General features: G+C 40.5%; 1 protein-coding gene across 6 annotated transcripts in view; it reads left to right on the plus strand.

The window, feature by feature from the left end:
• Positions 1-9,630: 9,630 nt before the first annotated feature.
• CABCOCO1 (ciliary associated calcium binding coiled-coil 1) overlaps positions 9,631-21,919 on the plus strand; it is a 160,992-nt gene continuing 148,703 nt past the window's right edge. For all 6 annotated transcript variants that reach the window (XM_004021391.5, XM_060406495.1, XM_060406496.1 and 3 more), the window contains exon 1: positions 9,631-9,749. In XM_004021391.5, coding sequence (XP_004021440.1) covers positions 9,669-9,749 — 81 coding nt within the window. In that variant the 5' untranslated portion in view covers positions 9,631-9,668. The remainder of the gene's footprint in view (positions 9,750-21,919) is intronic.

Here is a 21,919-nt window from a genome sequence, read left to right on the forward strand (position 1 = left end):
TCCTGGCAAGAATACTGGAGTGGGTTGCCACACACTCCCTTCAGGGGCTCTTCCTGACCCAGGGATTGAACCTGCATCTTTTTCATCTCCTGCATTGGTAGGTGGGTTCTTTACCACTGTCACTACCTGGGAAGCCCCAGTCCACAAGAATGGATTAAAGACTCTAAAGTAGTTCCCTGAGGAGAAATATCAATAACCTCAAATACACATGACACCACCCTTACGGTAGAAAGCGAAGAAGAAATAAAGAGCTTCTTGATGAAAGTGAAAGAGGAGAGTGAAAAGTTGGCTTAAAATTCAACATTCAGAAAATGAAGATCATGACATCCAGTCCCATCACTTCATGGCAAATAGATGGAGAAATAGTGGAAACAGTGGCAGACTTTATTTTGGGGGGCTCCAAAATCACTGCAGATGATGACTGCAGCCATGAAATTAAGATGCTTACTCCTTGGGAGAACAGTTATGACCAACCTAGACAGCATATTAAAAAGCAGAGACATTACTTTGCCAACAAAGGTCTCTCTAGTCAAGGCTATGGTTTTTCCAGTGGTCATGTATGGATGTGAGAGTTGGACTATAATGAAAGCTGAGTGCTAAAGAGTTGATGCTTTTGAACTGTGGTGTTGGAGAAGACTCTTGAGAGTCCCATGGACTGCAAGGAGATCCAACCAGTCCATCCTGAGGGAGATCAGTCCTGGGTGTTCACTGGAAGGACTGATGTTGAAGCTGAAACTCCAATACTTTGGCCACCTCATGTGAAGAACTGACTCATTTGAAAAGACCCTGATGCTGGGAAAGATTGAAGGCAGGAGGAGAAGGGGGTGACAGAGGATGAGATAGTTGGACGGCATCACCGACTCAATGGACATGAGTTTGGGTAAACACTCCAGGAGTTGGTGATGGACAAGGAGGCCTGGTGTGCTGTGGTTCATGGGGTCGCAGAGTCAGACATGACTGATCGACTGAACTGAACTGAACTGTACTGAGGCTCAAAGGAGAGCTGCAGGGGCTAAGGGACCCACCTTAGCCATCAAGGCTTTTGGTGTAGGAAGCTAGCTACTGTACACCCAACTTGTAATCCTGAAGAAAGGAAACAGGGAGAATAAATGACCCTGGACCTCAGTCTCCTATCATTAATCTGCTGGTGTTCCCACTGGCCAAACGTAACCACAAGTCTCAGGCTGACGAACTTGGTGAGTCCAGCTGATGGGTCAGCCTTCCAGGACACAAGGCCAAGTAGAGAAGGCAAGGAATGGATATTTGGGACAAATAGGACGTCCACACACCAAGGAAGACAGGACCTGGGACAGCCCTTGAGAGGACGGCTTTAGGAGAGCACAGGCGATTAGAGACCGACTGGAGGACATGGAGTGGTTAAGGAGAGGTGACCCCATTTTTCTTTTAAAAGATCATCTGGAAGAAAAGGAACAAGTTACAAAATTATCTTTTTTATTGAAATGTAGCTGATTCATAGTGTTGTGCCAATCTCTGCTGTACAGCAAAGTGACTCCGTTACACACATACACGTGTGTGTGTGTGTGTTTAGTCTCGCAGTTGCGTCTGACTCTTTTTCCACCCCATACATTATAGCCTGCCAGGTTCCTCTGTTCATGGGATTTTCCAGGCAGGAATACTTGAGTGGTTTGCCCTTTCCTACTCCAGGGGATCTTCCCCACCCAGGGATAGAACCCATATCTCTTGCATCTCCTGCACTGGCAGGCGGGTTCTTTACCATGAGTACCACCTGGGAAGCCCAAACATATATAGAATTTCTTTTTAGTACTTTTTTCCATCATGATTTATCCCAGGATATTGAATATACAGTAGGACCTTGTTGTTTATCCATTCTAAATGTAGTTTGCATCTACCCCAAACTCCCAGTTCATCCCTCTCACTTCACCCCTCTCCCTTGGCAACCACAAATCTGTCTGTTTCTGTACAAAACTATCTTAAAGAAGTCTCTGGGTTAGGAAAAGAGCACATTTTCTGATTGGAGAAAAAGAAATTTCATCTTAAGGGCACAAAAATTCACTGTAAAGTAAATAACTGGATAATAAAGAATAACAGATATGCCCACAATGAGTTTTGAAGACAGGATGCAGTATTACACAAACAAGTTCAAAATCATACCAAGTGATTGAAAATCATTACACTTCCCCCCACACACACACACAACCAATAATTAGTTAGTCTCAGAATAGATTCTACTACAGTAGGTTTACTATCCCATTTTCTATAAGCACTTTGTTAAGGTGAGACTTTAAAATGTTCTCCCATATGACTTGAACAGATTAAGGCACTTAACTGAAATGAGAAGACCAGATTTGAGAAGTAGGTAAAGATTTAGAAAATGAAATATATTTCAGAATTGATTAGCTACTGGAATACTTTCTTTGCTAAATGTTAAATATGTAACAAAGAGTGAAGGTAATTATTTACAAAATAAAATGATTTCTATAGCTTTTCTTTCTACATCTAACAATTCAGTGTATCTCAAGGCTAAAATACAGTGTGTTATCTAAATTCCAGGTCAGCAACTTTGTGGTCTCTCAGTACTATTTCAAGAACAAACTGTAGTTTTTCCAGCCTGATCCTCTTAAGACTATCATGGGTGTCACTTAAAAGATTCAAGACCTCAGGAATGACAGTGTTGGAACTACTAATATGTCATTAATCTCATTAGTATCATCATTTCATTTATTGTTGAAGAACTTCTCTTATACTTAAAATGAACCAGTAACACATAAATCATGAGGAGTGGAGTGAAAATAGTTCCTGACTCTAAGAAGACAGTGGAAATCTCACCATCAGTTTTCATTGTATTATATTGCTACACTAGACCATCAATCAGAGAAGGCAATGGCACCCCACTCCAGTACTCTTGCCTGGGAAACCCCATGGACGGAGGAGCCTGGTAGGCTGTGGTCCATGGGGTTGCTAAGAGTCAGACGCAGCTGAACGACTTCACTTTCACTTTTCGCAATCATGCGTTGGAGAAGGCAATGGCAACTCACTCCAGTGTTCTTGCCTGGAGAATCCCAGGGACGAGGGGAGCCTGGTGGGCTGCCGTCTATGGGGTCGCACAGAGTCGGACACGACTGATTCGACTTAGCAGCAGCAGCAGACCATCAATACCCAATAAAAAATTATCTAGCCCTTTCCTAAATGTTTAATTAAAAAAAATGTATTTATTTATCTTATTTTACTCCACTGAATCTTACTTGCAGCCTGAGTGATCTTTCAGTTGTGGTACTCAAACTCTTAGTTTCAGCATCTGGGATCTAGACCTTGACCAGGGATCAAACCCAGGCCCCCTGCTTTAAGAGCGTGGAATCTTAGCCTCTGGATCACCAGGGAAGTCCTGGTATTATTTTAAACATTAAAGGCTCAATTAGGGCTTCCCTGGTGGCTCACACAGTAAAGAATCTACCTGCAATGCAGTAGACTTGGGTTCAATCCCTGGGTCGAGAAGATCCCCTGGAGAAGAGAATGGCTACCCACTCCAATATTCTTGCCTGGAAAATCCCATGGACAGAGAAGCCTGGCGGGCTACAGTCCTTGGGTTTGCACAGAGTCAGACACGGCTGAGGGAGTAACACAAACAAGGCCTCAACTGATAAAAATTATAAAAATATCCCTCTTCAAAAAAATTTGATTCCACTTGTAAAACCTGCTGCTCATAGGTTTATCAGCATGTAGACTGGAGTACTTTCATTAGAATGAGGGCCAATCCAATTGGGCAAAAAATACTATCAAGCTATCCCGTATTTCACTGTGATGTGCTTAAAGTCAGAGGTCGTTTAAAAAAATAATTGTAAACTACAAGACCCATATGTTTCCTTTTCCCTGCTAGCCCTAAAACAATAAACTAAGATAACAAATGGAATTTTGCAGGCTTTAGTTAGAAGCCTTTATCTTCCAAAGAGACTTGAGAAGGAAGATATAACTGACCTTTCCATGTAAGAAAGCATATCAACTACTGAGATTTGTCTTTCCTGTTGGCACCTCCCTACAAAAGAAGTGAGAAGTTAAAATCAGCTCCAACTTGTGCAAATTAAAAGTAACCTTCAGGCTAATGGGTTTTCAACACCATTCCTTACCACGGCAAAAAAAAAAAAAAAAAAAGTGCCCCATATTATTAAATTAGCTCCTCGAAACTGACTTCTCTAATATATTACAACATTAAATACAGTAAAATTCAAATTACTACAAAACAATCCCCTCCCCACCACCCCCCACCCCACCTCACCCCACCACCCACACTGGAGGTAACCCTCCTGTCATTGGTAGAATTTAAGGTCAGTTCAGTTCAGTTCAGTTCAGTCGCTCAGTCGTGTCCGACTCTTTGCAACCCCATGAATCACAGCACGCCAGGCCTCCCTGCCCACCACCAACTCCCGGAGTTCACTCAAACTCATGTCCATCGAGTCCGTGATGCCATCCAGCCATCTCATCCTCTGTCGTCCCCTTCTCCTCCTGCCCCCAATCCCTCCCAGCATCAGGGTTTTTTCCAATGAGTCAACTCTTTGCATGAGGTGGCCAAAGTATTGGAGTTGCAGCTTCAGCCTCAGTCCTTCCAGTGAACACCCAGGACTGATCTCCTTCAGGATGGACTGGCTGGATCTCCTTGCAGTCCAAGGGACTCTCAAGAGTCTTCTCCAACAACACAGTTCAAAAGCATCAATTCTTTGGCACTCAGCTTTCTTTATAGTCCAACTTTCACATCCATACATGACCACTGGAAAAACCATAGCCTTGACTAGACAGACCTTAGTTGGCAAAGTAATATCTCTGCTTTTCAACATACTATCTAGGTTGGTCATAACTTTCCTTCCAAGGAGTAAGCGTCTTTTAATTTCATGCCTGCAATCACTATCTGCAGTGATTTTGGAGCCCCCCCCAAAAAAAAAATAAAGTCTGACACTGTTTCCACTGTTACCCCATCTATTTCCCATGAAGTGATGGGATCAGATGCCATGATCTTAGTTTTATGAATGTTGAGCTTTAAGCCAACTTTTTCACTCTCCACTTTCACTTTCACCAAGAGGCTTTTTAGCTCCTCTCCACTTTCTGCCATAAGGGTGGTGTCATCTGCATATCTGAGGTTATTGATATTTCTCCCAGCATCTTGATTCCAGCCTGTGCTTCTTCCAGCCCAGTGCTTCTCATGATGTACTCTGCATAGAAGTTAAATAAGCAGGGTTACAAATACAGCCTTGACGTACTCCTTTTCCTATTTGGAACCAGTCTGTTGTTCCATGTCCAGTTCTAACTACTGCTTCCTGACCTGCATACAGATTTCTCAAGAGGCAGGTCAGGTGGTCTAGCAGTCCCATCTCTTTCAGAATTTTCCACAGTTTATTGTGATCCACACAGTCAAAGGCTTTGGCATAGTCAATAAAGCAGAAATAGATGTTTTTCTGGAACTCTTGCTTTTTTGATGATCCAGCGGATGTTGGCAGTTTGATCTCTAGTTCCTCTGCCTTTTCTAAAACCAGCTTGAACATCTGGAAGTTTACGATTCACGTGTTGCTAAAGCCTGGCTTGGAGAATTTTGAGGATTACTTTACTAAGGTATGAGATGAGTGGAACTGTGTGGTAGTTTGAGCATTCTTTGGCATTGGCTTTCTTTGGGATTGGAATGAAAACTGACCTTTTCCAGTCCTGTGGCCACTGCCAAATTTGGAGTTTTCCAAATTTGCTGGCATATTGAGTGCACCACTTTCACAGCATCCTCTCTCAGGATTTGAAATAGCCACTAGCTTTTTTCATAGTGATGCTTTCTAAGGCCCACTTGACTTCACATTCCAGGATGTCTGGCTCTAGATGAGTGATCACACCATCATGATTATCTTGGTCTTGAAGATCTTTTCTGTACAGTTCTTCTGTGTATTCTTGCCACTGCTTCTTAATATCTTCTGCTTCTGTTAGGTCCATACCATTTTTGTCCTTTATCGAGCCCATCTTTGCGTGAAATGTTCCCTTGGTATCTCTAATTTTCTTGAAGAGATCTTTAGTCTTTCCCATTCTGTTGTTTTCCTCTATTTCTTTGCATTGATCACTGAAGAAGGCTTTCTTATCTCTTCTTGCTATTCTTTGGAACTCTGCATTCAGATGCTTATATCTTTCCTTTTGTCCTTTGCTTTTCACGTCTCTTCTTTTCACAGCTATTTGTAAGGCCTCCTCAGACAGCCATTTTGCTTTTTTGCATTTCTTTTCCATGGGGATGGTCTTGATCCCTGTCTCCTGCACAACGTCAAGAACCTCGTTCCATAGTTCATTAGGCACTCTATTTATCAGATCTAGTCCCTTAAATCTATTTCTCACTTCCACTGTAAATCATAAGGGATTTGATTTAGGTCATACCTGAATGGTCTAGTGGTTTTCCCTACTTTATTCAGTTGAAGTCTGAATTTGGCAATAAGGGACGGTGGTGAGGAGATACCCCTTGTCCAAGTTCAGGAGCAGCAGCTGCGCTTTGCTGCAATAGCTGTGAAGAGATACCCCACCTCCAAGGAAAAAGGAACCCAAATAAGACAGTAGGTGTTGCGAGAGGGCATCAGAGGGCCGACAAACTGAAACCATAAACACAGAAAACTAGTCAATCTAATCACACTAGGACCACAGCCTTGTCTAACTCAGTGAAACTAAGCCATGCCCATGGGGCCACCCAAGACACGCGGGTCATGGTGGAGAGGTCTGACAGAATGTGGTCCGTTGGAGAAGGGAATGGCAAACCACTTTGGTATTTTTGCCTTGAGAACCCCACGAACAGTATGAAAAGGCAAAATGATAGGATACTGAAAGAGGAACTCCCCAGGTCAGTAGGTGCCCAATATGCTACTGGAGATCAGTGGAGAAATAATTCCAGAAAGAATGAAGGGATGGAGCCAAAGCAAAAACAACACCCAGTTGTGGATGGGACTGGTGATAGAAGCAAGGTCCAATGCTGTAAAGAGCAATATTGCATAGGAACCTGGAATGTCAGGTCCATGAATCAAGGCAAATTGGAAGTGGTCAAACAAGAGATGGCAAGAGTGAATGTCAACATTCTATGAATCAGCGAACTAAATTGGACTGGAATGGGTGAGTTTAACTCAGATGACCATTATATCTACTACTGTGGGCAGGAATCCCTTAGAAGAAATGGAGTAGCCATCACGGTCAACAAAGAATCTGAAATGCAGTTCTAGGATGCAGTCTTAAAAACGACAGAATGATCTCTGTTCGTTTCCAACCATTCAGTATCACAGTAATCCAAGTCTATGCCCCAATCAGTAACGCTGAAGAAGCTGAAGTTGAACGGTTCTATGAAGACCTACAAGACCTTTTAGAACTAACGCCCAAAAAAGATGTCCTTTTCATTATAGGGGACTGGAATGCAAATGTAGGAAGTCAAGAAACACCTGGAGTAACAAGTAAATTTGACCTTGGAATACGGAATGAACAGGGCAAAGTCTAATAGAGTTTTGCCAAGAAAATGCACTCGTATTAGCAAACACCCTCTGGCAACAACACAAGAGAAGACTCTACACATGGACATCACCAGGTGGTCAACACCAAAATCAGATTGATTATATTCTTTGCAGCCAATAAGGGAGAAGCTCTATACAGTCAACAAAAAAAACGACCAGGAGCTGACTGTGGCTCAGATCATGAACTCCTTATTGCCAAACTGGTCTTAAAGGCAGGGGTCAAATATAAGAAGAGGTCCATGAAGGAAGTATTATTTTGGCAATGGTTGTACAGGATGGAGTAAAGAGAAAAGTACAAACTAATACTAATCCTAATAATACAGAACTACTGTTGCGGGATACTGTCCTAAATATTCCCATATATTAACATGCTAAATCCTCACAATAATGCAATAAGGCCGACACTGTCATTATCTCATTTGACAGAGGAGGAAAGTGAAGCATTTTAATGTCTGATATTTGCAGTAAGTTTCCTGCATAGCAACCCCCATGGAAGTTAATAAAAGTAAAACACATTTCATTATCGAAGTACATACTATTGTTCAGAGAGGAACACTCACATGAAAGTTGCTCATACCTGTCAGACTCTTTGTGACGGCATGGACTGTATGCTGCTGCTACTGCTGCTAATTCGCTTCAGTTGTGTCCAACTCTGTGTGACCCCATAGACGGCAGCCCACCAGGCTCCTCTGTCCTTGGGATTCTCCAGACAAGAACACTAGAGTGGGTTGCCATTTCCTTCTCCAATGCATGAAAGTGAAAAGTGAAAGTGAAGTAGGCAAGAGTAGTGCTGCTGCTGCTGCTGCTGCTGCTGCTAAGTCACCTCAGTTGTGTCCGACTCTGTGCGACCCCAGAAATGGCAGCCTACCAGGCTCCCCCGTCCTTGGGATTCTCCAGGCAAGAACACTGGAGTGGGTTGCCATTTCCTTCTCCAGTGCAAGAAAATGAAAAGTGAAAGTGAAGTCACTCAGTCGTGTCTGACTCTTCACAACCCCATGGACTGCAGCCTACCAGGCTCCTCCGTCCATGGGATTTTCCATTCCATTAAATTCTCCAGGCCAGAATACTGGAGTGGGTAGCCGTTCTTTCTGGATGGAATCTTCCCAACCCAGGAATCGAATCCAGGTCTCCCACATTGCAGGCGGATTCTTTACCAGCTGAGCCACCAGGTAACCCCAAGAATACTGGAGTGGATAGCCTATCCCTTCTCCAGCGATCTTCCGGACCCAGGAAAGTGAACAGGGGTCTCCTGCATTGCAGGTGGATTCTTTACCAGCTGAGCTACCAGGGAAGCCATACAAATACTAAAAATATTGTTTATCAACATTTTTATTATGGAAAAAAATCAAACTATAAGTAGAAATAATAGTATAATGACCATGTCCCTCCTCCCCAATCTTGATTCCTCTACTGTACCTCCACTCATTATCCATCTGCCTCCCTTATTTTGGAGTAAATCGTGGACATTTTATCCCTTCACCATCACTAAATCTATCAGCATGTTATCTCCAAAAAAATTAAGGCTGTTTTTCCTTCTAAACATAACAATAATATCCTAATATTTTAAAATTACTTTTTTCATGTAAAATATTAATTTCAATAATATACCTCACTTTAATATTTACGGGGGGCTTCCCTGGTGGTTCAGTCAATAAAAACCCGTCTGCAATGCAGGAGACGTGGGTTTGATCCCTGAGTCGGGAGGATCTCCTGGAGAAAGGAATAGCAACTCGCTCCAGTATTCTTGCCTGGGAAAAATGGACAGGCTTGCCATGTATTAGTATTACACACCCACGTTTGGTGGTAGTAGTTTAGTCGCTAAGTTGTGTCTGACTCTTGCGACCCCATGGACTCTATCCCCACTGAATCACCAGGGAAGCCCCACTTCCCCGTTTACTAGTTCGTTTCAACTGCTTTTATTCTTTTCCTTTTTTCACTCTTGCTAAAAGGAAAGTCTATCTCGATTCAGTTACTCAAAGCCCTGCCATAGGCTTTCCGGGCACAGCGCCCCGCAGCGGTAGGGCCTGCTCTCCGTTCCTACAAGCCTGGTCCTGACCATTTCCCGGGTGGGCATGGGGCTCGGGACCGGAAGCGGCTAAGCGTGGCCTCAGTTCCCCAGCCCATTGACCCCGGCCCCGCCCCCTCCCCGGTTGCCTAGGCGACGAGGGGCCGCAGGGCTGAGGCGGGATCATGGCGACGTCTGTGGGGACGACACCAGGGGGAACGACTCCCGCGGGAATGACTTCGGCGGGAACCACACCCGAGTCGGAGGTACGCAGTCTCTGCCCGGTACCCGCGACCCCCGAGCGCCCGACGTCTCCCGCGGGCCGAGGCTGTTCCCTCGGAGGCGCCCCATGCCCGAGTTGGGTGCTCGGCCCCGAGTGGGTGCGACGCCCAGGCGGCGCCGGCTCTCAGGGAGTGAAGGGGGCTCCCCAAGCCACCGACCCGCGCTCCCCTTGCCCTGTCGACCGCCGCCCCTCCGTGCCCCGAGTGTAAACTAAAAACCCCTCCATTGGACGGTTCTTTGCCCAAAAGGCCTCACAAATACGCGCTCTTCCCAGGATTCTCTACTTAAAAGGGAATTTTGGAAAATATAAGTGAGCGCGTCTCCTTTGTAAATGACTCCTATTTCTCAGATATCACAGTTCTGTTGCTCAAAAGGTGTCATGGAATAATTACTCTTCATTGATAGTGGATTGATGAATATTTGAAGGCCAGTGTTTCTCGTATTATTTTACTGTTTCTCTAAATAAGTAAATAGTTGATAGATCGGACAAAGGAGGAACGCCTAGAAAATCAACCTTCCGGTTATGGCTGAGTTGCTCATTAGCACCTTGTCTTTAGGAAAAGAATTTAACATTCTTAGGCCTCCAGTGATTTCCTGTGCAAAATAAAAGATTTCTTCTCCGGCCCCTCCCAGCACTAATTCTCAGTAATAAATGGGTTCTAAGTAACTGGGATTACTCAGAAGCTTTGTATCCTGAGATTTTAATTAAAAATATTTGCCAGATACTACTAAGAAATGTTTAAATCTTCACATACTGAGTCAATCATGTTATTCTAAGAAGTTTTTTCTTCAGCTTTTTTAGGACTCTGAAGGTGAATAATAATGTTATAATTAACATTGCTGGGTTGAACTCACTTATTAGTCTAAATAGCATTTATTTATTTATTTTTTGTACAGAAGATGTGTATGAGCTGCAGTTTTATAAATGAGGATAAACAGAGCCAGTGATACAGTGCCTTGCCCAGAGATACGCAAGTTATTCCCAACAGGTTCTTCCCAATACTGTATGCAGACCACTAAAGCTGCTGACTCTTCTATGAACCTTTTGAAATTAGCATACATTAAAAATACATTTTAATGTGATAAACTGGTTACTAAGCCAGTTACTCCCTTGTGATCTGTAATGTAAGTAATACAGTTTCAAATGTGGCATAGGAAATTTTCCAATTAAATCATGGTATATAAATATATACAAAAACTTTCTTGTGAGAATATACCCAGTACTTATCCATGTAACAATAATAGAAATATCCTTTATAAGTAACTGATAATTTGGAATTAATGAACCTGCACTTCAAAAAAGAAAATACCCCTTAATTTTTTTTTAAGATACAAAACAAAAAACAAACAAAAAAAACAACCGTGCTCCAGGGTGAGGGGGAATCACTTTTTATAAAGGATAAGTGAAACTAATGAACCAGTTACAGACCTTAGGTGATTATCTGCCATCTTACCACAGTCATTGAGCTCTTTTGTTTAACTTCTTGGAGGAGCAGCAGGTATTCCTCATGGCAGTCATTTTGCGATATGCTTAGTCTTTTAGTTCGTAACAAACTGAAAAAGTAAAGTTGGAATTTGGACTCACTTAACTGTTCGTTTGCTAAGATTAACAGCCTGCATCTTGGAGACTTCATTTTAAAACCAGAGTTCCTGTAGTTCATGGAGAAGACAGTTGATCCTTAGTGTTGTGTCATTCATTAGAGTAAGTCCTGCCTGCCACCCATTACCCAACTCCAGTACTCTTGCCTAGAGAAGGCAATGGCAACCTACTCCAGTACTCTTGCCTGGAAAATCCCATGGAGTCTGGTAGTCTGCAGTCCTTGGGGTCGCTAGGAGTCGGACACAACTAAGCGACATCACTTTTCACTTTAATGCATTGGAGAAGGAAATGGCAACCCACTCCAGTGTTCTTGCCTGGACAGGGGAGCCTGGTGGGCTGCCGTCTATGGGGTCGCACAGAGTCAGACACAACTGAAGTGACTTAGCAGCAGCAGCCACCCATTTGTGCCCGCTGTGGGTTTCAGGGGTTAGATGGAAAAGATAGCAAAAATCTCTCTTGGTGTCTCTATTCATGAGGCCACTTCTTTTCAGTTAGGTATTGAAAGGTTCTTGTAAGGTGAGATTCTTTCCAGAGTTGATCCCTAGAAACCTAGCATTATAGTATTATTTCTCAATAATTTGTACCCAAATTGACTAGCCAGTGGACCATTCAGTCATCTGAGCCAAACAGTAGTGAAATACTTCTTTTTGCCAAGTTTGTTGGAAATAAAGCATACACTTTCAATAGTCTGAGGTTTCCCACTTGTTGTTTGTTGTCAGTACCTAAAATTAAAACAACCAGTTGTCCCAATCATATAATAGGCACTCAATAAAATTTGACAACTAATTGGAATTATAGAGGGTTTGAGGTATGCCAGGTATAATAGTTATCATAGATCGAACTCTATAAGATAACCTTGAACAAGCAGACATGAGATATGGCTCCAGAAAAATATTTTTATGTAACATTACATAAACTTTCTTGCCAACTTTCTGCATTTAATAGTATAGTTTCATTAGTAACATGGGAATAAATGCCTCTTGCGTAAGGCTAAAGTTTTGGGAGAGAAACATTTAAATACAGAAAACCAGAGAAATGATGACAATCTGAAAATAAATATTTGCTACCTAAAGATTTGTAAGTGAAAGGAGTTTATAAATGCTTATAAGTTAATTTGTACGTGAGGGTGTAAATTCAGTTCATAAACTGACTTTCTTAATATCTTCAAAAATACTGTTTGGGACATGTAATCATTTAGGTATTAATACTATAATTAAAAGGGACTATACTTCAACTCTGGAGAAGGCAATGGCAACCCACTCCAGTACTCTTGCCTGGAAAATCCGATGGAGGAGGAGCCTGGTAGGCTGCAGTCCATGGGGTCGCAAAGAGTTGGACACGATTGAGTGGCTTCACTTTCACTTTTCACCTTCCTGCATTGGAGAAGGACATGGCAACCCACTCCAGTGTTCTTGGGCTGCTTTCTATGGGGTTGCACAGAGTCAGACACGACTGAAGTGACTTAGCAGCAGCAGCAGCAGGAGCAGCATACTTCAACTCACATCAGAGACGTAAAAAGTAAATGATTGTTTCCCAGTTGGCTCAGTGGTAAAGAATCCGCCTGTAATGTGGGAGACACGGGTCAATCCTTGGGTCAGGAAGATCTCCTTGAGGAGGACATGGCCACCCACTCCAGTATTCTTGTGTGGAAAATCCCATGGACAGAGGAGCCTGGCAGGCTACAGTCAATGGGGTCTCACAGAGTCGAACGTGACAGAAGTAACTTGGCACACATGCCCGGGCTTTGAAAACAGCCCCATCTCATTATTGGCAGGTTGGAGAGAAACACTTGGGGCTCAACTTGAGTACCAAGATGATCAGGTTCCTACAACTGGAATATCATTCAAGAGGGATTTATTGAAGCCATTCACACCACATGATATAGATAGTATAGGACAATGGACAGGATGCCAAAAAGTTGCTCAAAATATTGTTGAGAAAACATTACTCAGTCAGTTCAGTTCAGTTCAGTCGCTCAGTCATGTCTGACTCTTTTTGACCCCATGGACTGCAGCACACCAGTCCTCACTGTCCATCACCAATTCCCAGAGTTTACTCAAACTCATGTCCATTGAGTCGGTGATGCCATCCAACCCTCTCATCCTCTGTTGTCCCCTTCTCCTCCTGCCTTCAATCTTTCCCAGCATCAGGGTCTTTGAATGAGTTAGTTCTTCATGTCAGGTAGCCCAAGTATTGGGGTTTCAGATTTAGCATCAGTGCTTCCAGTGAAGTGAATATATAGCATCATTTATCAAACACTTAGAACCTCTGAAAATACTGATAGTGGGTGTGGAGGTATTCACAGATGTTTGGTCTTCTAGTAAGTCTTTCATCTTACTATTAAGTTTAATAAGTCCTTCATCTTATTAAGTCTTTCAATTTCCTATCTTATTCCTATCTATTTCCTGCTTCTCCCTACTCCATCCTCACTTTCAGGTTGCACAAATTATCTTCAATCTTTTCCTGATATTTAAAGTTTTCTTTTACTAAAGTTATGTATCTAACACAGCTAAAATTAATTTTTGATAGATGTATATTTGAAATGGGGATCTAATTTTGTTCTAGTGTGAACCATCATGCCAGTTTCATTCACTATAAATTAGCTTTTTTTTAATTCATATTTTACTGAGAGTTTTGCTGCTGAATTCTCACAAATGCCTATTTATTATTTACTTATATAACCATAATTTTATCTTTTAATTTGACTTAAAAAGTACATGAGACTTGTTAACCATCATTTATCCTTGCATTTATGAAATTAACCTTATCTTGTCATAATGATAGCTTCTTATTATTTTAGTACAATGCTGGATTCAACATTCAAAGATGTCACTTTTAAAAAATATTTTTAAAATTTTATGTATTTATTTATTTTGGTTATGCTGGGTCTCCATTGCTGTGCTCAGTCTTTCTCTAGTTGTGGTGAGTGGAGACTACTTTTCTGTAATAGTTGCTGTACATGGGCTTTTCATTGTGGTGCCTTTTCTTGCTGTTGTTCCACAGGTTATAGGGCTTGCCAGCTTCAGAAGTTGTGATGCATGGGTTTAGTTGCCTCACAGCGTGTATCAGTGAATCAGTGATCGAACCCATTTCCGCTGCATTGGCAGGCAGATTCTTAGCCACTGGACAACCAGGGAGACCCTTAAGATATTTTAAAGTAGAATTTTTGCATCTGAGTTCATTAATGATTTTGACTTTACTCAACTTTCCGTGCTAGTTCAGGTTTTTGTATACAGATAATGCTGGTCTCTAAAAATGAATATCTACAATCTGCAATCATTAGACTAACAGAATTTATGTGTTCTGGTTGTTTAGTAGAACTTCAAGTGTAAAACTGTCTGGACGTGTGACCTTTTAAAAAGTAGACTTCTAGTTTAGTTCATGTTTGTCAGGTCCATTTTTTCCTTTACCCTTGGTCAAATTTATAATGTATATTCCTAGAAAATGACCCATTACCTTGTAATTTTCAAATGAATTCATTTAATGTGGCATATATTTATTTCTTCTTTAACCAGCTTTGCCCAAAATTTGTCTATTTTGTTCATTATTTTAAGGAACTAGCTCTTGCTTTTACTTACCCTTCTTTCATCTACTTTTTTTTTTTTCTTAAATTGGCTCTTTATGGTGTCCAGCACTAACCCTCCTTGGGTACAGAATTTAAGGGATGCTAAAAAATTCCGTAGTCAAGAGAAAAAATTTAATGCAATATTTAAAAAAATTAAAATAAATGCAAAAATCCATAATGGATTTAAATTCCAAGTAAAGACAGCATCATTATTACTGATCTTTCCTTTTTGCCTCAGCTCCAACATGGCTCAACACAGAGCTGCTTCTTAGTTCATTTATTTTCAATCTTGAAGAAAGCCTTTCAGAGTGTGGAAATGGTAGACCACTCTATGTTCTCTAAGGCTATGAAACCCCTCTTAGGCATCTTTGGTGAACTGTGCTATATATTTCTTAAGTGAACATTTTTTAAGAATCTTTTAAGACATATCAGTGATGGAAACAAAGATGTGCCCAAAAGATTAAATTCTAGAAGAAAGACGTTATGTTCAAATGTGAAAAGTTTAGATGACATTAGAGAAAAAAATTCACAGAAAAGATTATCTGACAAAAAATAGCAGCTTACAATTTTAATGCTTCTGGAATAACAGCTAAAATCCACCAGGTGGTGGAATAAAATGAGTTACAGTGCAGTTTAGCTCACATATTTTCCTAGTCAGAGATGTAATTTTACAGAGAAAGTGATAATTACATATTTACATTTTTATTAGCCTATTCATGAATTTTCCATTGTATCTTTAATTTTTACAAATGAGAATGTATGTATTGAAAGATTAAAGATATTTAACCATCTTACATCCTTTCTAGTGCATGGCAGTGTATAAACAAACAGAAGAAAAGCTCTCATTTAAAATAGGTCCAGGAATTAAATTTAAAACAAAAGAAAACAAAAAAACAGAGGCAAACCCTCCTACAAAATGATTATCTTAATCTGTCAAGTTTTAGTAGAAGAACAAGGCACTGGTATTAGATTCCTTAGCTAGAATTATTATTGTATGAAAGATTAAGATTATACTGTTTTTTGCAGTTCTTGTGTGACCTATTTTCTCCTAAAAAATTTTGAAGTCTGAGACAATGATCTGAATGTGTGTATATCTTTCATGTATATCTTTATTCATTTTTAATAATGATAACAATTGTGTTTGTATTAAAACATATCAAAAGATGTTTTAACATGAATCCAGTTTTAGGTTCAAAAGTCTTGCTGTTAAGTCACAGAATTCATCAATATATTAAAGGCATCATGATATTTCAAAATCTACATACGGCTTTTCATCATGTTCCATCATCTAACAATGTCATCACAGGATGAAGATGAATTCAGACACAGGTTAATTAACAACCTTTGTTGATCTAACTAGAAACTTCAGAATTCTCAAAAGAAATAAAATATTGAATGACTGTCCCTGAGGAATTTACAACCTAGTTGAACTGATAGTACAGTAATAATTATAGTTTAATGCTAATAATAAAAAATGCATGTAACTAACAAATATTTAAACAAATGTATACAATATATTATGAACTAGAATACTATCCTGTCTAAACACTGCATGCATTTAATTCAATTTATAAGCATCTGAGTGCCTACTAGGTGCAAAGTATTATATTAGGTACTAAAATATTTTTTCTTCTTGAATTTATAATCAAATGGATGACCTAGTTTAGGTTAGTTTGCTGACTCTATACTAAATAAAGATAGTTAATAAAATAGCATATTTTACTTTTCAATTAGATTTTTAAAAATAAAAATATAATAACCTAATATTAAATTATAAACATTAAACTGATTATTATTTCCAGTGAGTGTTAGCTTTGCAGTTTTCTATTCTTGAAAAAGAATAAAGAAAATTTGGGATGTAATCTTATTAACTATAGCAAAAAGTTTCTTGCTGTTCTTATTTATTGGAGTTAATTGACATGGAAGGAGGATAAATAACTGTTGAATTAAAAATATTTGCCCCACTCTCACCCAAATCTCACAATACTTTTTAAAGATTTATTTATTTTTAAAATTTTAAAGTTTAGTTGGGCTTCCCTGGTGGCTCAGATGGTAAAGAACCCACCTGTGATATAGGAGACCTGGGTTCTATCCCTGGGTTGGGAAAATCCCCTGGAGGAGGGCATGGCAACTCAGTCCAGTATTCTTGCCTGGAGAATCCCCATGAACAGAGAAGCCTGGCGGGCTACACTCCATGGGGTTACAAAGAGTCGGACACAACTGAGTAACTGAGAATAGCACAGCACATAGTTGATTTACAATATGTTGATTTCTTTTGTGCAGAGAAGTGACTCCTTATACTTGTATATATTATTTTTAACATTCTTTTCTATTATGTTTTGTCACAGGATACTGAATATAGTTCTCTGTGCTACACAGTAGGATATTATTTTTTATTCATTCTAAATATAATAGTTTGCCTCTGCTAATCCCAAACTCCCAATCCTTCCCTCCCAACCTCTCCTCCTGTTTAGTAACCACAAGTCTGTTATCTGTATCTGTGAGACTTTTTGTTTCATAGATATAATGATTGTGTCATATTTTAGATTCCACATGTAAGTGGTGTCATAGGATATTTGTCTTTCCGACTTTCTTAACTTAGGATGATAATCTCTAGATCTATCCCTGTTGCTGCAAATGGAATAATTTCATTTTTTTTAATGGCTGAGTAATGGATGACTCTACATATGGACATCACCAGATGGTCAATACTGAAATCAGATTGATTATAATCTTTGCACCCAAAGACGGAGAAGCTCTATATAGTCAGCAAACACAAGACTAGGAGCTGACTCTGGCTCATATCATGAACTGCTTATTACAAAATTCAAACTTAAATTGAAGAAAGTAGGGAAAACCACTAGACCATTCAGGTATGACCTAGATCAACTCCCTTATGATTATACACTGAAAGTGGCAAATAGATTCAAAGGATTAGATCTGATAGACAGTGCCTGAAGAACTGTGGACAGAGGTTCATAACATTGTACAGGAGGCTGTGATCAAGATAATCCCAAAGAAAAATAAATGCAAAAGGGCAAAATGGTTGTCTGAGAAGGCCTTACAAATAGCTGGGAAGAGAAGCGAAAGGCAAAGGAGAAAAGAAAAGGTATATCCATCTGAATGCAGAGTTCCAAAGAATAGCAGGGAGAGATAAGAAAGCCCTCCTCAGTGATCAGTGCAAAGAAAGAGAGGAAAACAATAGAATGGGAAAGACTAGAGATCTCTTTAAGAAAATTAGAGATACAAAGGGAACATTTCTTGCAAAGATGGGCACAATAAAGGACAAACAGTATGGACGTAACAGAAGCAGAAGATGTTAAGAAGAGGTGGCAAGAATACACAGAGCTATACAAAAAGGATCATCATGCCCAGATACCATGATGGTGTGATCACTCACCTTGAGACAGATATCCTGGAATGCAGAGTCAAGTGGGCCTTAGGAAGCATAATTAGGAACAAAGCTAGTGGAGGTGATGGAATTCCAGTTGAGCTCTTTCAAGTCCTAAAAGATGATGCTGTGAAAGTGCTGCATTCAGTATGCCAGCAAATTTGGAAAGCTCAGCAGTGGCCACAGGACTGGAAAAGGTCAGTTTTCATTCCAATCACAAAGAAAGACAATGCCAAAGAATGTTCAAACTACTGCACAGTGCATTCATCTCACATACTAGCAAGGTAATGCTCAAAATTCTCCATGCTAGGCTTCAACAGTGCGTGAATTGAGAACTTCCAGATGTACAAGCTGGATTTAGAAAAGGCAGAGAAACAAGAGATCAAATTGCCAACATCCATTGGATCATAGAAAAAACAAAAGTATTCCAGAAAAACATCTACTTCTGCTTCATTGACTATGCCAAAGCCTTTGACTGTGTGAATCATGACAAACTGGAAAATTCTTCAAGAGATGGTAATACCAGACCACCATGCATAGCTACAGGTCAAGAAGCAACAGTTAAAGTCGAACATACAACAATGGACTGATTCCAGATTAGGAAAGGAGTAAGTCAAGGCTGTATATTGTCACCCTGCTTATTTAACTTCTATGCAGAGTACATCATGCAAAATGACTTACTGGATGAAGCACAAGCTGGCATCAAGACTGTCAGGAGAAATATCAATAACCTCAAATATGCAGATGACGCCACCCTTATGGCAGAAAGCAGAGAAAAACTAAAGAGCCTCTTGATGAAAGTGAAAGAGGAGAATGAAAAAGCTGGCTTAAAACTCAACATTCAAAAAACTAAGATCATGGCATCCAGTCCCATCACTTCATGGCAAATAGATGGGGAAACAATGGAAACAGTGAGAGACTTTATTTTATTTGGCTCCAAACTCACTGCAGATGTTGACTACAGCCATGAAATTAAGATGCTTACTCCTCGAAAGAAAAGTTATGACCAACCTAGACAGCATATTAAAAAGCAGAGACATTACTTTGCCAACAAAGGTCCATCTAGTCAAAGCTGTGGTTTTTCCAGTAGTCATATATGGATGTGAGAGATGGACCATAAAGAAAGCTGAGTGCTGAAGAATGGATGCTTTTGAAGTGTGGTGTTGGAGAAGACTCTTGAGAGTCCCTTGGACTGCAAGGAGATGAAACCAGTCAATCCTCAAGGAAGTCATTCCTGAATATTTGTTGGAAGGACTGATGCTGAAGATGAAGCTCCAATAGTTTGGCTACCTGATGCAAAGAGTTGACTCACTGGAAAAGACCCTGATGCTGGGCAAGATTGAGGGCAGGAGGAGAAGGGGACGACAGAGGATGAGATTGTTGGATGGCATCACTGATTCAATGGACAGGAGTTTGAGCAAGCCTCAGGAGTTGGTGATGGACAGGGAAGCCTGGCTGGCATGCTGTAGTTCATGGGGTTGCAAAGAGTTGGACACAACTGAACTGAACTGAATAGAGTATATGAGTTTGCTCCTTTGGTCAGCAAGTCTCCCCATAGAAGGGAATGGTTACCCACTTCAGTATTCTTGCCTGAAAAATTCCATGGACAGAGGAGCCCAGTGGGCTACAGTTCATGGGGTTATAAAGAGTTGGATACAACTGAGCATACACTCATGGCAACTCTAATTTTTTGAGTAACCTCCCCACTATTTACATAATGGTTACACCAATTTACATTCCCACCAACCATGTTTGAGTTACCTTTTCTCCACATGGTCTCCAGCATTTGTTATTTGTAGACTGTTTAATGATGGCCATTCTGACTGGTATAAATCTCATAATCTTTGATTTTCATGAAGCTCCTGGTGTCTTACCACTTTCTCAGTCTCCATTTCCATCCTCCATTCACAGTTCACTTTATGCTCTGGCTCTGGGCAGTTTCATTCATTCTCATACTTGCAGTGACTCCTAAACCAATATCTGTAAAATTGACCTTGTGACTCTAGCATTTCTAATTAATCTCTAAACATTTCTTGCTATTCATATTCCACCTAAAATTCAACCACTGAAACCAAACTCATCATCTTGCCTTCTTAAAGGCATCATCTTCTAAATCTCTTATTTCTTTTGGTGTAATAAGAGTGTTTATGTGTCAGTTGCTCAGTCGTGTCCAACTCTCTGTGACTCCATAGACTGTGTCCATGGAATTCTTTTGGCAAGAATATTGGAGTGGGTTCTCTTCTTCGGGGGATCTTCCCTCCCAGGGATCAAACCCGCATCTCCCGCATTGCAGGCAGATTCTTTACCATCTGAGCCATCAAGGAAGCCCAATAAGAGAGCCTTGTATGTTTTTATGGATTGTACTCTGTACAAAACGACTCAGCTGAGAATTGAGCAGAAGGTGGAACTATTCTGTTCACAAGCGGTGCACTTGGGTGCAGGGCTGTGTCAGCCTTACATCTTTTAATACTTCCTCTACCCAGAGAGTATTCTTTTGTCTGGTTCGTGCATGGGGGCATATTTGCTTTTGGAGGCCCTGAGTCTCAATACCTTTTTCTTCTAGTCACCTATTTCAGAAACTCAGACTCTGCATTCATTCTTCCCTCTTTTTAGTCCCCCATATATATGTTGCATTTATCCTTATCCATTTTCATGCACACTGCTAGGAGCCCAGTGCACCCAATGCTTCATTCCTGAACTGTTCTAATAATTTTTTCATTTAACTCTTCCTTTTTACCCTTGCTCTGTTCCTGTCTTTCCTTCACCCTGCTACAGATTACCCTTCATTGAAGCATAGTTTTATTTTGTCGTTTCACTGCTCAAAAACTTCACAGTCCATTTCTGCTTATTAAGAACAAACTCTTCTGTCATTCTTCCAATAGCCATGGTCCAAAATATGTATGGTGACTTGTGCAGTATCTTGTGTCTTGTAATTGCTTAGTAAATATTTATTAAATTATTTAAGATCTCCTGTGATATTTTCCCAATGCCCACCTTCCACTTAGGTTCAACTTGTACTCTGTGTGTATGCTTGGCACCACTGTGAATTACTGATACTCACAGAACTGGTACCCAACTGTCCTGCATTTATCACCTTGGTGTTGCTGATTCATTCACCTGCGGCACTATCCACGTTCATTCTCCGAAAATCTATTCCTTTCTTTAGACTTTCTTTGTCCTGTTTTTGTCCTTGTCCCTTCCTTCCTTTAGACTGAATGACAGCTATTTTTTAAATTTTAATCTATTTACTTATTTTTGGCTGCACTGGATCTTTGTTGCTTCCTGTGGGCTTTCTCTAGTTGCTGCAAGCTCAGGCCACTCTCTAGTTGTGGCCACTGGCTTCTCATTGTGGTGGCTTCTCTTGTTGTGGAGCACAGGCTCTAGAGCGTGCAGGCGTCAGCAGCTGAGGGATATGGGCTTAGTTGCTCTGCAGCATATGGAATCTTCTTGGACCAGGGATCGAACTTGTATCCCCTACATTGGCAGGCAGATTCCTATCCACTGTGCCATCAGGGAAGTCCTGAATGACACCTTTATTATGGTTCACTTATAATTTTATTTTCTTGTTTTAAAATCATCTTCGGTTTATTCCTTCCAT

This window comes from Ovis aries, chromosome 25 (assembly GCF_016772045.2).
Source record: "Ovis aries strain OAR_USU_Benz2616 breed Rambouillet chromosome 25, ARS-UI_Ramb_v3.0, whole genome shotgun sequence".
NCBI lineage: Eukaryota > Metazoa > Chordata > Mammalia > Artiodactyla > Bovidae > Ovis > Ovis aries.